We start from the raw sequence: 18163 nt of genomic DNA on the forward strand, positions 1-18163 counted from the left end.
TTGGAATTGTGGTGGCACAATCTTAGCCATTAATTTAGGAGGTGCCACTAGTATGAATAGGGGTGGAGTCTTTGAGTTTGTATCAAGCCAAGTAAAGGTGTTAAATAAGAGTGAAGCTTCTTCCATAAGTTGTGTTTTTAGCCTTTGTCATTTCCTAAAAGTTTCTCCATTCCAACATTTCCTTCATGTGTACGTGAGTTTAAATAGGCATTTTTTTAAATATTATTATTATTATTATTATTATTATTAACATGTGTACGTGAGTTTAAATAGGCATTTTTTTTAAATATTCTTATTATTATTATTATTATTATTTATGCATCAATTCTCATGCAATTTGCTCATGCACGGAACCATAACAAAATGGTTATCCTCCTTGAGAAAAATTGACATTCCAAATGCGCTCGCGCGACCTGTTTCATCATCTGAGATAGTCTGGATAAGTTTGTTGATGATCGAGCCAATTCAAGTTCGATACGTACATAACATGACAAATAATATTCATTGATCAGATCAAAATTGTTCGACAAGCATAATGTCGATCGATCCTTACCTAAGCTACGACCAAAGTCTAGCATAATTCTCTCAACTACTATTCTTTCAACTCATGTCGAAATGTCTCAAATCCATGTCACAGGGGCCTTCATTTTATTTTAAATTTGGCTTTTGATTTTGATTAGTGGATTGTATGTGAATCATAGTGTTTGTGGGTGGTGTAATTGTGTGGATTTATATGTGTATGTGGATGTGTGTGTTGTTGTTTCAAAGATTTAAAAACCATAATATTTAAAGGGTCTCCTAAAGGCACTTTCCAGTCCTTATGGGAACTTGACTTGAATTTCAATATGTTGGTTCCGATCGACTCTACTAAATGTCGATGATTTAAAACCATACATTTGAGACTACAAGGAGTCAAGAAGCAGTGCGAATTTCTAAATGGTGTGAGTCTCGGTCTAGTATTCTAGGAGAGTCTATAGAGAAATCCTATGGTTAGATCCTAGGCTCCTAGAGAAGAAGTTTGACCTCGCAAAAAATTAGGTCAACACATCTTTGTGTGTTTCGGTCAGCCTCCTTGTCCCTGCGAGAATATCATCCTCTTTCATACTTAGGACGAGGTCCATACTTCTCCCTCCACCCGTCGTTTTGTAAGTATTTTTTGCCTGACTGACAATCGGACTTCTTCAAGACATGTTTGTTCACATACTCCTCTACTGTAATGTGGTTTTTAGCCAACTGCCAGAGTTTGGCCAAAGTTTTGAGTTTTCTTAAACCTAGGAAATACTTAAACTGAGGGCTCTTCAACCCTTGTGCCAAAATGAACTTCGCAATCACAGACTCCAGATTTTGTACTTCATGCATCTTCTTCTTGATTTGTGTAACGTACTCCCATAGGTTCTCATTCAATCCCTACTTAATGCGCGACATGGACTTCAAGTCCTTACTGAGCTTTTGGGAATAGAAAACTGCACCGTAACTAATTTCTTGAACGCTTCAAAGGAAGCAATAATTCTAATAGAGAGTCTGTCGAACCACCATAGGGCTGAATCCTTGTGCTTGGTGTAAAATATATAACATTTCAATGCATCAGAAACTTTGAGAAGGTATATAGTCATTTCAAAGGACACAATATGATCAGCTAGATTGCTCTAGCCATTGTATTGCTCTAAAGATGAAACCTTGAATTTCTCAAGGGGTTCTGCATCAATAATCAGCCAGCATAATACCTTCCCCAATTTGCAGTACACTTATATTCACCACTCTTGTAGTTTGTTCCTTGGCATGGATCTCACACCATCTTGGTACTGGGATTCCTACACACATTTGAATTTTTAGGCCGTGTGGTGACCTTGGGGCTCGAGTGTTAGAGGACTAGGTTGTGGGAGGGGTTGCACCCTCCTCTCACGCACCATGCGGGTAAGATCCGCAATCTGACCCATCATCTGGCCTTTAAGCTTCTAAATTCACTGCTATGTGAATTCTCTAACAGACTCCATATTAGAAATTTCTCTAACGTGTGTTCCTTCTTTGTGACGCGTTTCTCTTCTTATTGAATGCACGACTCCATGCTCACCGAACCTTTTGTGATATTGAATCTCAAAATGTTCTTTGGGTCACACCTAAGGAATAGTGCGCTGGTCGGATGGGAGGAATAGGGGGAAGTTAGAGAAAGAGAAGAAAAAATAAGTCACAAGTAATGTTAATTCTCTGGACATAGATTCTGTAGTCATTTCTGCAAAAATGACCTCTCTATTTATAGGTCACAGGGGGAGTTTAGTAAATTACATGATTGTTCATCACTTAATGAGAACATTACAATGAATTATGAGTCATCACAAATTTATATATTTGTAACTGATTTTGATATCTTTTGATATTGGTAACCGATGCTGGAGTCATTTCGTATTTATAACTGTCATTGACATTATTTGATATTCACATCTATTCGACTTGATCGTATGATCTTTGTTTGGTTGACCAAAAGTCATTTGGTTGACCGAAATATTTTTTTTCAACTTTTTCGAGGGAATCCAACATGAAGACTCATTGTTCGCAGGAAGAGTTTTTCCATCAGACAGAGAATGCATCACCGTAATCTTACAGACAGCCTTCCTTTGGTCGATAAATCTTCATAGAAGATCAGGTGAAAATTTTGTTGAACCATCGTTGATCTTGTGAATGCATTTGCATTAGTTGTAGTCGGTTTAGGTGTGTGACGTTCTTTAGTTTAGAAGAACTTTCATTTGGTCGACCCATGATTCGACTGGCCGAATTAATGTTGGATAGCTCAATTCCTTACTACTTTCTCCGTGTGATTCGTTGAATGTTCTCGAGATTAATGCAATCACATTTATGTTGTACATAGTCCCTAACCAATTGGAACATTTATAAAAAGGCTAATGTAAAATAAAAACCATGCTAAATTAATTTTCGAAGGACATATTTCTAGTTAAATTCGATTTTTTTTTTTGTTGTAATAAGAAGTTATAAAGTTTATTGTATGACATAAGTTTGATTCTTCAATCTCAATGATATAAACTACATAAAAAATATATATAAATCATTGCAGACTACTCATACAATTTATTTCCTTTTAAATTACATTATTTTTTCATTTTAAAAAGATAAAATTTCATATGAATACCAACTATGTTTTATGTTTTATTTATAAAAACACAAAATCACAATAGTACCGAATATGTTTTTTGAATTTTTTTTTAAAACAAACTAAAAATAAAAATAAAAATAAAAATAAAACAGAAAATGATCCCAAACATCCCTTTAGCCATAGTGAATACTTTAAATTTGATAGAAGCACTCATTTGATTGTTTGAAATTAAAACAAAAAAAGAAAAATAAAATTTTGAATAATAATAAAATTATCATTTTCTTTGGTATAACTAAATAATTAACATTTATTTTAATCACAATAGATCTCAAAATTCTTTAAAAATAATTTTTTTCTTATTAAAAGAAGAAAAAACTTTTGAATACATTTTTTATTTTCAAAAAATTAAAGGTGCGCGAAGTCATTTGTGAAATAGGAATTATGGAATGCTCATGCTTTGTCGTCTTAAATTTATTATTTATTATATAATTCATGCAAATATATGAAATATATATATATATAATATAAAGTAAGCTAATTACTCAAATACTACATAATTTTTAAAATTATGTTCGAACATTATTCCCTCTCCCAGCCGCAATCTTCGCCACAAAGTAAGAGCAGGCATACGTAGCCAACAATTTATTAAATCTCAATGAATTCGACTATTAACGCAAATCAATGTCTTCAAATCGCGTCGTACAGCACCCGTCCATCTATATGGTGCATAAGATGTGCAGCCACCCCGACCGCACAACCTAAAGCGCACGCTACCGCGCAGCCATGCGCCAACGCCCAATCCCGCTTACAATTTTCACCTCTCCTTCCCACCAAAACTTTTAAGACCGCGGAAAAATTTATCGCGTTCTAATAAAGACCTCGTCTTTCCCACGTCATACCGATCTTCTCGCCTCCGCTGAATTTCTTGGCACGGATAGGGTTTCTTCCCTCTCCGACGAGCAGATCCTATCTGGAATACGGTTATCTTCTTTGGTGATTATCTCCGTTGTGTGTTTTCAGACATCTCGGTATCTTGATTTATCGTATTTTAATCCGTTCGGTTGTGTGCGTGGGTTTCTCCGGCGAGATCTTGGCTTCGGCGATCTCGTGATTTCTGTTATTTTATACCTTCGACACCGAGAAACTAAGCCGCTCGGCTCGTACTTACCTTTCTTGTAACCGATCTTATCCTCTTCTTCTTGCTTTACCCTCGTGCTTGGCGGTCACTCGTCTCTCCTCGTGTTGAGCACGGTTAGGGTTTCTTCCTTATTTGGAATCTGAATAACTTTTTCTTTAATCCATTGCCGGTGTGCTTGTTTGCAAAACAAGCACGTTTGTTGATCTCTCATTTTGATTCCCCGTCTTATCATCCTCCTTGTTGTGCCCGAGGGTTTCTACGGCGATTTCTCACCTCCATTGATTTAGGCGATTTCCACTCAAAAACCTATTCTAAACCCGCAACCCTGCACAGGGGAGCCGCTGTGCCGCACAGTTCGCACTCTATAACCTCACCGCTCTCTCCATTTCTCTTCCTGTTTTTTTTTTTTTTGTTTTCAGCTCGTCATCAAATGTTCGCTCCCCAGCGTTATCACGATTAGAACTTCTCCTTCGAACGCTCATATATACTCTTGAATCTGGATATTTTCTACGGTGTTCATATCTAGCGTGTGTTCGCGTTACAATCACGTTGTTCCTCTTTTGCCGTGGTTCCCCTTATTTTCTTCTTGGTTGTGAACCAGGGCTTGTCCGGCGAATTCTCAGCCTCTGGCATCAGGTAATTTCCTTTCACATGATTTTGGTAAACACTGGGTTGGATTGGATGAGGAGTATTTAGAATTAGATAAATAGATGGGTTTGATTTGAGGAGAGGGGATATGGAAAGCAATTCGACAGAAGAAATGCTTGGAAGTTTAGCGAGGCTGTTATTGATGTTTAGATGCCCTTTTTATGCTTAGATTTACATAGTTTTCCCTTTTTATGTTGTGTTGGTCGTCAGGATGTTTTTATTTTTGTTGTATCATGTATTTATGTTACTTTAAGGTTTGGTGCTTTGTTTGTTTTGGAGATTTGTTCATTTTAATGACCCTTTTTTTTACCGCAATTTTTTTATGGATCATAAAGTATTTATTTTGAGCAATTAACACTTTGCTTTTTGTTAATTTCTTTACTGGGTTAGTTCTTGTTGATTATACCAATAAAATTTAGCAGGTTTCCATTTTTATTCTGGTGCATTGCTTCAAGCAGGATAGTTATTTTGATTTGAAATGACTGTTGTGTTGCACCAATGCATTGGTTGCTGTTATCTTTTTGGGGCATTTGCCTACTTACAACCCAACTCCTATGTATTCATGTTTTTAACTCCTAAACTCTACTTTTTTACATTCCTACCATCCAAATCTTTCATAACAAATAAAACATGCCATTATTTATAGTTGAGGACGGACTCCAAACTTAATACATTACAACTTAATAACAGATAACATATCTATTTGATGTGACATAAAATTAAAAATAATTGCAGACACTATTACATCAACCGATATTATTGCTATCAAAATTTCACCAATCGATACTATTTCAACCATCAAAATTATTGCCCATAATATTTCTCTGAAGTGACCTCATTGAGGGTTCACTTTAAGTTGTTTTTATCTTGATTTGGTCAATTTGAGCCGAGGTGGGTCACCATTTGCTCCCAATTGTCTTTGTCGTTTGAATCACTATTGGAGACTAACATGTTGTTTTCTGATTCTAATAATTCTTTCATTTGTTTTTGATAAAGCCTTTGTATTTGTTGCTTGATTTGCTCTGGGGATTCACGAGGATATTTTCGCTTAGTCTGTCATGTATTTCTTTTAGGGAGAACTCTTGAGATTTTGGTTCTAGAATAACGAAAACATTGGATGTGATGACTTTTTTTAATTTGAATTACTTCGTCACCGACAATAATTGCAGACCACCTTTTGATGAAGCGAGGATATTTTCGCTTAGTCTGGTCATGCATTCCTTTTAGGGAGAACTCTTGAGATTTTGGTTCTGGAATAATGGAAACATTGGATGTGATGACTTTTTTAATTTGAATTACTTTGTCACCGACAATAATTGCAGACCACCTTTTGATGAAGAAGGTTCGTCATAAAGATTTGTTATTAATGCTGTCTTGTTGATGACAAGGATTCCAAACGAAGATCCAAGATATTTGTGTCTAACAGAAGAAGAGCAGTTCACACATACCGTTTGTTAGAAAATCATTTTTTATTTTGTCGAGTTATGGATAAGATTAAGTTCAGGCTGGATAGAGATTAGTGATTGCTTCCAGAAGGATTTCATTGGTGGTGTCAAATTTGTTTCAATATGCTAAAAATCAAATTGGTATTTCTTTATTTAAAATTTCAGACATTAACACGAAGAGCCAATAATGCTCATGCCTTGGATTAATAACTAAAAAAGCATGATTCATAGTTTGGACATAGGTACAATAATTAAAATAAATTAATTTTTTTAATTAGTTATATGATGAATAAATTTAACTTGTTTATTTTGGAAAAGGAGTTAAACTCTATTTTTTATGGTGCAAGATGCGATTAATTGTCGTCTTGCTATAAACAATTGTTTTATTCTCATTATAATTGTTTTGAATTTCAACACATTGTAATGAAGTGAGAATTTTCTTATATGATTCACAATTAAGACTATCTTAAGTATAGACATTTGTGCTCAAATATCTTTTTTGGATTTCCATTTAAAATATGGATACTGATAGATTCAAATCGTTGAGTCTGACAGATATAAAATGTTTTTTACTGTTTTATTTGGTCACTATGAATGGAATGTTATACCATTCAGATTAAAAAATGTTTCTTCTGAATTTCAACAAATAATGAATGAAATTTTTATTTCATATTCTGTTTATTACATCGATGTTCTTGTTTTCCTTAAATCACTTGAGGAACATTTTAATTATTTACAAACATTGTAATGACTTATCAAGGGCAATGGTCTGGTAATTTTTGCACAAAAATCAAATTATTTCAAACCGAAATAAGATTTTTGGGACATAATATTGTCCGAAATACAATTGTGTCAATATAAAGAGATCGAATTCGTTTCTAAATTTTTAGATGAAATTACTGATCTCCGTCAATTACAGAGTTTTCTTGGTTCGCTCAATTATATAATTGATTATTATAAAGATATTATTATAAATGTTTATTACTATAAATGCTGTCATGTTTTATAATAGATTAGAAAAACAACATAATCCATAGATAGAAAATCATTCTAAAATTGTCAATTAATTAAAAAAAAATGTAAAATTGTTACATTGTTTACATATATATATTTATATATGTTATTTGTTTATATATATTGCGCAGGGGCCATGCTAATCTTCTATGTATAGTTCCAATTTTATCAGATGTCTCCAAAGAGAGTATATATATATATATATAGATCTGTGTGTGCGCGCGCGTGCAAGGCTGGGGTGTTTATCTTATTTTATGTATTTTCTTTTTTTGTATATGTATATATGTAATTTTCTGTTTTTTCTTTTTTTTCTGGAACCATTTGCATGTGTTGTTTACCGTGTGGGTAGGGTATCATGCTTGGACCCTCTTATACAATCTATATGTATCTTTCCTTCTGATTAATATATTAGCCCTTGGGCTTTCTAAAAAAAAAAGAAAAGAAATATATATGCAAGGCGGACGTAAGCCTCAAGGAAGAGAAAAAGCACTTACCATTAAAAATGATTTATAAATATGAAAAACTATTGAAATATTTATTAAATTTATTACCATAAAGACATAAACCATAAATCTTAATCTTAAATATTAATATAAGTTTGAAATGTGATTCTTAGTAAAAATTCATTTATAATTTAAATATTTCATGGTGTTCAAGATCCATAAGGGCCTCATCTATACTTTAATCATTTTTAAAATAATCAACATATTTATCTCTTATTCTATTTCATTTGCAGATTTAATTCTTTTAAAGGAAATTGAGTTTAAGTTCCTTTAAATGCATTGCTATCTTTTCTTTTGTTGGTTCTATGATTGCTAGAAAAAAAAAAGTATTTGGATCAGAGTTTGCAGTAGAGCATATTACTAAAATTGACTTGAAAAATGATAGATGATTTTAAAAGATACAACAAAGATGTTAGGCTGTTTACTGGATTTTTTTAGTATCTTATATGGTCCAAGAGTTCACTTCAATGCTAAGCATTTGTATAACAATTTTATTGTTGTTGTTGTTGCAGAATACTCTATTTTTTCAAAGGTATTCTCTGAAAGACCTGGGACAAAACAGCCTGTAATTCCAACACCCCCAATCTTAGTGCCTTCTCTTGAGCTACATCACCATGATGCATGAGAAGTGCAAAAGCTTCTTCTTTCATGACTGGCGGAACTGGGATATCAATGTTCATGACGATGGAGGCTTTGGCAGGGATGAGAAATCGCATGAAGGCAAATGTGCTTATGATCCCACAGACCTTTTGCCGGTGGATCCATTTGAGATGAATCTGGACAGTACTTTATTGGAGATAGATTTGGGCACCAAAATATCTGAAACTATTGCAGAATGGATTGAAACTAATAATGATGATTATCTCATGGATGGTGATGCTATTGTTGCTGTCTTGAGTTACTATTGGAAAAAGGCTCTTTTGTCTTCTTTTGAGACTCAATTGAATCCTGGAAGTTATGTTGTTGATTTCTGTAACAAGAGCTTCTCAGGACTAGTACTTGATGTTACCGGAGGTGAAAGTTTTGGGGTTGTGGAGGAAGCTCCTGTTACTACAAGCGATGCTTTTCATTCTGATAAAGATGGGAGTTTCATACATGAGGGACTGTTCTTATCCCTTGGATATTTGGGCGTCCAAGATCTTCTTTCCGTTGAAAGAGTTTGCAGGTCATTGCATTTTGCTGTCCAGAACGACACCCTGTTATGGAGACACATCCACATTGATTCTCCATTGAGTGAGAAAATAACTGATGATGCTCTTTATCAGTTGACAGAGAGGGCCCAAGGAAGCCTGCAATGTCTGAGTTTGATGAGATCCTCAATGATCACTGATGCTGGCCTCAGGCGGGTGCTGAGTGGAAATCTGAGGCTCAAAAAGGTTGCCTTCTGTGATATATTTCATCCTGCTTAAATTTTTTTTCTATAGGAAGTTCAATTTTGACACAGCTTATAGAATCTTTTGGTATGTTTTATGCAGACTAATCATATTTTTTGCTTTCTATCTAACACCTTTTATCATCAAGATTATGTGGTTCCCATTTTTCCCACTCATTAAAACACAAATGTAGTTGTGGACCTAGTTTGGTTGGCCTGAAATGAAATCTTTAGAAGAGGTTCATGCTAAAATTTTTCAAATGATTGCATTCAGGAAATTCCATTTGATTCATAGTTCTTGTTTAACTGAATCAGAAAGGAAAAGAAAAAGAAAAGGCTCAGAAGCATTTAATTACGCTCACTTGGAAATCCAATTATGTGCTCTTCTTGATAAAATTCTAAATGTGATATGTAATTATATATAAACTTAAATAAGATTGATCTGGCTATCTAAAAGCATTTTAAATTCTGTCTTTATTTTGTGGGCTCATCCAACTGGTTTAAACAACCATAAGTTCCAACCCTATCCACTTAGATTTAATCCTATATAGCCAAGTGATGAGGCGGAGTTCCTCTCCATCTATTAAAAATACCAGAATTGTGGAGACTTACTGAAAGTGTAGGGAGGTACATCAAAGTATTACAGCCAAATCAGTCATAGCAATCACTTTTCCAATGAAGTTTTATGCTCTATGGAGGTTCCTGCATCTTTCTTTTACTTTGCCTTAGCAGCATTGATGATTCCTTCACATGCATTTCTTTAATTCTTGTAGAGCTCAAGTCAAGGAGGCTTCTATCATCGGCCATTCTTTATTGGTCAGGAGCCCATCTTTATTAGTGTCACCGTGCATTTGTGGCCTTTGACATTTTTGGTTGTAGGTTCACACAAACGAAAGTCATGGTAGAGCCTAGATTGATGAAGTCATCTGATGTCAATGATATTACCGTCACATTTAGAAGGCTGAAATTGCTGTAAAAATAAGGTACAAGTGTTCAAGATTTCAAATGCTTTTAAGTTGGACTTCACAAATTCATCGGGCTTGTTAAAGTTGAGGTTGGTTGAGCAGAACTTCCCCAACATCTCCCAATGTTACGAAGTACTAGAAATAGGTAATACAAAGAAAAAGTAGTGCGCAATCTCACATTGATAGCATGCAGTTATGCGTCATTTAAACAAATATTGATTTTAATCTTTCTGTAATTATGGGCGTTCATGCTGGGTAGTAATTAGCATGCAGATTTGATCCATAATTGACTTTATTGAACTTCACAAACGTTAGTTCAATTTATATTTTCAACTAATTGATTCTATAAATAATAATAAAATATTTTCAAACACATGATCGCCCCAAAATACGAGAAACATGATAAGAAGTATCCATTGGTTAGATAATCGTGATACACAGCTAATGTGCTCATCTTTGATGGTAATTCAACTCATCAAAAACTGATAATATTGAATAAAGACTTGATTGGAAACTAATAACTTTTTGATCGATCATGCCTGAACTAAAGAATAAAAGTCTACTGAAGTTATATGTAATTTGCTACATCAGCCTTTTAATCTATCATTGCCGAACAATTCAATGTTTGCCCAATGAAGTTACTTATTGGTTATTGCTATATTCCAATAATTGTTTATTGCTATATTCCATTAATTGGTTATTGCTATATTTCATTAGCTAAAGGAACGAAGAAGGAATGTGCTGAAGCTTGTTTGCATTGCTTTGAGCTTTTTTGCTTTCCATATGATAGGGGTTATTATTGTTGTTGTTAAATGCTACCTACAGAAATGAAGCATGAGTAGCATATGAGTACTTTTTTGTCATGTAGCTAATTAAAAAAGGTTTTTTGTGCAAATGAGACCCATATGCTAACTCATATATTACAAATTCAAAACCAGTCATGATTTATGCAAAATTGTAATCACTACTTTAAAAATAATACACAGCTTGAAACACCAAGTAGTTTTACTAGTCAATAAATTTCTTGCACAATTTTATTTATCACAGATAAGTAAATGAACAAATTCTTAGGCCAAATAAACAAGAAGTTGTCATTATTGAACCCTGGGAGGCAACAAACTAAACATGCTTGGGATAATTTGTATGATGCAGAACAAGGCAAATGTTATTTATAAGTTATAAATAAACTGCAGCCCAACATTCGAACCTTTAAGAAAAACAATGAACCTGTCAAAATAGCATATAAGAAAGGCTAAAGTTTTTTCACCATTGATATAATTGGAATCATGAGTTGTGAAGGGATTATTACTTGGTAGCATCCACCCCTTTATAGTTGTAGTGAAGAAATGAGGATAAGGTTAGTCTGGAAGAAAGAAATCTCTAATCTATGAGTCCAAAAGCCTACCTTAGCATCCACCCCTTTATAGTTGTCGTGAAGAAATGAGGATAAGGTTAGTCTGGAAGAAAGAAATCTCTAATCTATGAGTCCAAAAGCCTACTAGAAAATACCAAATTAGTAATAATAGCTAATTGATCGATGCTAGACTTGGCATCTTGCTACATGGAAGGCCAACAATTGATGTTATTAAGGGAGGGGGGGGAGGGGGGGTCTCTAAATGCGTTGGATTTTAGCAATGAGGTGTCATAAAAATCGGTGTTTGAACTTAGGTTTATTGTTTGACATGGTCTTCCAAATACTTATGTCTACATCTCCATTGTCACTGTCTTTCCATACTATGTATGTTTTTTTGATTGAACCAATAACATGAATATGGAAATTTCTCTTATTTTCTCCTAGGCTCATCATTGAAGAAGAATGATGGATTGTGTGCATGATAGTGTGAGAAGAGGAAAAGGGAGCATCAATTAGATTCTTAATACTATAGTGATACCCATTTTTGAGTTAGGTTATTGCATTGCCATTTATTTGAGATTATTAATCTTGGATTGGCAACGCATGTAAATCTTCTCTACTCAAATTTATTTTTACTTGGATGGTAAATTGATTGGGGTAATCTAAATTTAATGGTATTTTTGTTTGTTGAAAGTAGTCACATAATTGATGGGCCAGCCCATTTGTCAATTCAATATTATCATGCATTGTTGTAATCATGCATTATTTTTTATTTTTCAAGAGCATTGCTAAGCATATATCCATATCAACCTTAGAATTGTAGTTGATGTATCACTCATCTAGAGAGTTTGACATTTGGTGATTCTGTTGACGCCACCAATCAGACTTATCATTGTTTATGCTGTGCTCCTCTTGGCTATTGTAGTTCAATACAACATGCTACATTAGTATGCCATATCAACAAGGGGACCAAAATTACTCATCGTTTACTTGGTATGCCATATCATCTAGTCCTGGTCGATGCCTTAGCAATCCCCTTGTCTGCCTGTTATGGCAAATTTATGGAAAAGACCTTGTACTTTTTTTAGAATCATGTTAATTTTTGTAGATTATAGAAATTTACATAAAAATCTTAAAAAAAAAAAATTTAGAATGTTAGAATGTTTGTTTTTAAATCCCAATGAATTAAAAAAACGAATAAAAATCTCTTAAAAGTTAAAAAATGCCCTAATACTTCGAAGGGTATTGCAACACAATAAAAAAGTAATGTAATTTCAAAAAAAAGAAAAAAAAAACTTGAATTCTTGATATGAAGAAATTTTATAAATCCATATAAAATAGAAGGGTATAAAGAGAAAAAAAAAAAACTTGGATTCTTAATATGACGAAATGTTATAAATCCATATAAAATAGAAGGGTATAAAGAGAGAATACATAATAGTCTATATCATGTGTTTTGTCTTCAAGAAATGATAATAGTATTCTCATCAGTGAAATAACATCTTAAAGCATATCTCGTTACTTAAAACCTTATAAAGATAATTATTCCTCTAATACATTTTTTATTGATTGAAATTGATCAAATGATGCAAATTTTAACGTTCAGTTGCTTCCAATTATTTAGCTATCTTGGGAGTTCACTTGCATTTGGTTGTTGAAATTAGCAAATCCCATGGCAATGTTAATTTTGGTGCCTTAATTTGCATGACAGACAGCAAAAGAATAGCTTGGAGGCATTTTAAACATGATAAACCAGTAATGTTAGGTTACTGCGAAATATCGAGCAATGTAACAAAGTCCTAAAGGTTGACCTTAGTAAAGGTGATTGTTTTATCTAAAGAGAAATACTTAAACCCCATATTTTGAAAGAGTCTAATCCTATGTTAGGAGGCTTTAAGGTCACTTTAATTGAAATCAATTCCACCTATTAATTGATGGGGATCACTTGATACTACATTAATGAGTGCTCCAATGGTCCTATAGTTTGATGCTAGCTTTGGAAAAAAAGTATGCTCAAGTACTTTTAAAAGGTTAAAACAAAGTGTTGAACTATTTTAGAGTCCATTCTATGGTACAGATGCTTGCTAGAAAATTAAGCCCCTCTTTTGCTTTTCAAGCACAAAATGCTTTTAAAAAAGTTACAGATGGTTAGAAACGAATGCCATCTTGGGTCCAATGCCACTTATCTAAAGAAGTTCTCCAAGCCTATCGTGGTGACCTAAAAATTGCTTTGTGCTTGAGGTTAAGAAAAATACAAACTAGCAAAAAAAATTAAAAAAAGAAAAAGAAAAAAACTTATTTAAAGAAGGTTAAAATAATTGCTGCATACATAGTTTGAGCTGCCGCCCACCTCCCATCTCCTTAAAAACATGTCAAGGACTTCTTGTAAGAAACCATTTCACATCTATGCAATAAAGTTGGGCATGATTTGTAACTTTGAGTTGGTAAGGATTGGGAATTGGTTTTTAATGAGTTGCTATACCTAAAATATTACCTTAATTGATATATAGCTCATAATGTAAATTTGATCAGTTCCACAGCGGCCATGCCACTTATGCTTTTAAGCCTCTTGGTCTAGTTGATAGAATCGACATGTCAGTCCATCTTTGACAAAAAATGGCCTTAATAACTTGTTTATCCCTATCCAGTGTGGCCTGTAGTGGATGTGGGAACCCTGATTGTGACAAACCATATCAAAGAGGGAAAACTTGGGATATTAATTGAGTTTTTACTCTCAACTCCCAAACACCCACACACAAAAATAGGGCGGAAATTTGCATTTAAGAAGATTAGGATAGGTCCAGAATTAAAAATAGTGCCTCAGGTTATCCTTAATTAGAGTCCCTCTTTTTCATGGTTAGGAGAGGTTAGCAAACATGTGAGCTTTTGTTATGTGCTGCTCTGGCATTTTAATACAAAGTCCTTAAAGTTGGTGAAATTTGTTGGGAGCTGCAAACTATTCTTTTCTCAATCTGCCTGCTAAAATCTGACCAAAGTTCTTATTTTTTTGAGCATACTCTTATCTCTTTTTTCTGTTTTTATTTTGAGCTCATTGAACTTTCACATCAAAGTTTTTGTTCTCTTTTTCTATTTGGTTGTCCGACCTGTTTTCATTGTTACAGGTTTCAGGTATAAATATCAGGTAGCCTATCTGTCCTAGTGATATTAAACTTGCTCCCAAATATTCTAATCAAGATGGGTGTGCACACGCCCACACACACTCTTCTTATTCTCCTGAACATAAAAATACTGATACACACTTGTTTAGAAGTCGCAATGAAAACTATGCATTCATGCACATGCACCCCTACTTTAAAACATATCATTGTGGAAGGCATGCATGCTTTTGCCTGTGTGCTCACCCACTAGTGAAAAGAGTGGGAGTTGTGTGGGTGGGTTTTCTCCATTATGCATGATGTAGCGCATGATAGTGGCCATTCTTTGGTAACTTGTTATTTTTAATTACTTGTGATTATTGAGTGGGCTTTATTTTGGTTCTGTAATTCTTTTGGATAGACTGAGGGTAATCTGGCCCAGGTGCTGGCAGTTGCTTTTTTATCTTGCTTGATTTTAAGTGAAGTGGCTCAAGCATTATCTGTTCAGCACTTGTAAGCTTGATGCTGGCCCCAGAATTGTTTTAAATACCTTTTTTTCATATTTTGTTAAATTGAATGTCTTAAGATCATAATATATTGTTTTGTTGTATTAACACTTCGTTCTATATTATTCTAGGACAAAAGGGTTCTTAAAATTATGCTGCAGCTCATGGATGACATTTGATTTCACTTGAATGTTCTTTCCAGGTTGATCCAATGTGCATTCTTTACTCCCAAATGTCATAGTTAAGCTTGTTTAGGTTCCTACTTGTAGAACTAAAAAGGTATTACATTATGGATGGTTATTCTTGGTCAAAGTTTTCAAATGGGTTTAATATGTTAGCAAATCTATTTTTGACTATCATCTGTTATTGTCTTTCAAGTATGTCTTGAAGTTTACTTCATTTGTGCCTTTCTGTTTTCATTTTTAATCTATTTTTAAATGTGCTTAATCGGTTAGTGAATCTCTTTGTTGACTAGAATCTGTTATGTTCTTTTTATTATGCCTGTAGTTCTACTCAACGAGCCTTACTCATTTAATTTTTAATGTATTTTAATTTAATGATAAAAATATCTTTCAAATATGAGTTTTAACTTGGTTACTACTGTTGGAAAAAGAAAATGTCATTCTCATTTAATTTTTTTGATGCAGTTAAGCATACATGGGTGTCTGAGGCTGAGTGTGGAGGGCCTCATAAATAGCCTGAAGCCTCTCAAGTTATCAGGGATGCCTGGTCTGAAGACCATAAAACTTGGTAGGCTATTCATTGCATCTCCAGAACAGTTTGATGAATTAAGGTTTTTAGTAGGCGCAGATGAACTATGCCGAGCAAAAGCTCGGAAACTAAAGTTCTATCACAACAGCGTCTCATCACTAGCTTGTGATGATGAGGAAGGTTGTCCCATTGATATTGAGATCTGTCCTATTTGTCAGAAGTGCAGGCTTGTTTTTGATTGTTCTTTAGAAAGCTGCCGTAGCAAAGGCCCGGAACATTGCAGGGCATGTGATACTTGCATTCCAAGGTGTCTACAATGTGGTCGGTGTATTGGCAACTGTGAATATGTGGAGACATTTTGTCTTGAATTTGTCTGCTCGGCCTGCTGGAAGAATACTTCTCCAAGTGAATATATATTTGAGAAATGAGCCAATGCCAACTGGAAATTTCTATGCGGCATTGTACTTGTTTCTATTTTGCTGGCAATGCTGCTGTGGAACTGGGCTATAGGTCTGTGATGATGCAGATAGTGTAAACTTTATGTTTGTTGCTAGTTACAAGCTGTGTTGGAGCATAATTTGTGATTCTTGTTATATATGATGCGACACTAACCAAGAAGTGAAGATGAATAACGGAATTATGCTAGAAACGGCATTTGAGAAAAAAAAAAGAACTGTTAGGCCAGCTCTACAATGAGTTTAAGCTCTTGGAGCATTATTTGTGCTATATATCTTTACCCAAACCACTGGTGAAGAAAGGAGAAGAAAAAGTGGGATGCTAAAATGACATTTGGAAATAGAAGAAAACTAAGTTGAAGGAATGGAAGGTTATTTGATGTTTTGCCCACCTTTATTGGAGGCATTTCTACACGATTTTCAGCATTTGAACATCTCCTATTTTGAAGCTGTTTCTGCATTTTCTGACAAACCTAGAGTGGTTTATGTGATATTATGCCTTGCCTTCATTGTAAATCAATTCTATACTTCTGAAGCTTTTGGAACACAACCTTAAGGTGAAGCTGCTTTTTCATATTCCGACAACTCCCAAGTTTGTGTTTGAAGTCTTATCAGCATCATCATCATCAGCCTTATCTCAGTTACTTGGAATTAGTTTTATTATTTCTCTTTTTTCATTCGTTCATTCTTTCTGAATGCTGCCAAAGTTGTAAGGCGGGATTGAAGTCCAAAGTTTACTGTTCTCGAGTTGCAGTTAAACTTGGTTTGTTGTCTCTGCAATTCCCGTGCCTCATCACGTTCTCACTCGTTTTAACTCTTGTTGGATGCTTTGAAGGAGTTGTTATGCAGATGTTTTACTTATTCTGCTTTTTGGACATGGGAAGATTACTGGAGCATGCAGTGATCAAGTTTTTCTATAGAGCATGGTCCGCAGACCATATTTTGCAGTTTTTATGAAAAAGAGTACTGACAGAAGATTACAGATTCTTCATGCTCTAATTTGATGTACGTGGTGCATGGAGGCATGGTAGATTTGCAGCAATTAAATATGGTCTGCATCATGTCTCTGTCCTAAAAAATGGTGCTTATAAATGCTGCTACGGCTATGAAATTAATCACGTACTGAATGCGGTTGGGGGTTGGACATTTCTATCTGATGGGCTCTGTTGGTGCTTATAATACTGCCAATATTATGGTTCCACTTCATACCCATAATCTGGTTTTATTCGCATTTGATATTATGAGATTTCAACTGATAACTTTTCAGTTTCAATACTCTCTTGTACTTGGAAAAGTACTGGTGTTATCATATACATTTTATGTTTTATTTTTCGATGTATACACGATCTGGCTTGTAATTCGATTTCATGGGGTCCTCTCGTTTTATTGACTTACCTGTCAGCTAATCAGATTCTCATTGTACATTAGATTCTTGTTCTGTGATATTTATATCAAAATTAAGAATACTGAGCAAATTTATTATAAAATTTATTTTAATGGAATAGAATTAAGGAATGCAATTTAAAACTTTAAATGTCACTTTGGTAAAGTGATGATTTCATTTACATTTATACTTACATTTGTCCCGAATCTAGTGGAATTATATAACTTATTTAAATACAGCAAGATCGAAATTGACAGGACAATCGCATCAAACTGAAGTTTATTCTTTTGGTTAATTACTTGTTGATTTAAAGTAAAAAAATTTTGATATTAAATCTAAATCCGAACTCCTAAGATATTCATCTCTATGGAAATGCATAAAGAAATTTTTTTTTTTAAATTCTGTAAAGAAGAAAAAAGAAAAAAGGCTTCTGCAATAGCAGTCACTGAATAGTAAACAGACATTTA

The 18163-nt window shown here is 34.1% G+C and overlaps 1 protein-coding gene across 1 annotated transcript; it reads left to right on the forward strand.

Moving 5' to 3' along the window:
• Window positions 1-3892: 3892 nt before the first annotated feature.
• LOC110030071 (F-box protein SKIP14-like) lies at window positions 3893-17718 on the forward strand. Its single transcript, XM_020732618.1, has 3 exons — window positions 3893-4880; window positions 8367-9230; window positions 15794-17718. The coding sequence occupies exons 2-3, from the start codon at window positions 8469-8471 to the stop codon at window positions 16283-16285; spliced, it is 1254 nt and encodes a 417-aa protein (XP_020588277.1). The 5' UTR covers window positions 3893-4880; window positions 8367-8468; the 3' UTR covers window positions 16286-17718.
• The last annotated feature ends 445 nt before the right edge of the window (window positions 17719-18163 follow it).

Source organism: Phalaenopsis equestris, unplaced genomic scaffold (genome assembly GCF_001263595.1).
Source record: "Phalaenopsis equestris unplaced genomic scaffold, ASM126359v1 Scaffold000649, whole genome shotgun sequence".
Lineage (NCBI taxonomy): Eukaryota > Viridiplantae > Streptophyta > Magnoliopsida > Asparagales > Orchidaceae > Phalaenopsis > Phalaenopsis equestris.

Bases quoted from the DNA above. Each gene is read 5' to 3' on its own strand.
- LOC110030071 (XM_020732618.1), top strand. From the start codon at position 8,469: ATGATGCATGAGAAGTGCAAAAGCTTCTTCTTTCATGACTGGCGGAAC. The intron at 9,231-15,793 runs GTTGCCTTCTGT...TTTTTGATGCAG, and splicing joins GAAATCTGAGGCTCAAAAAG to TTAAGCATACATGGGTGTCT.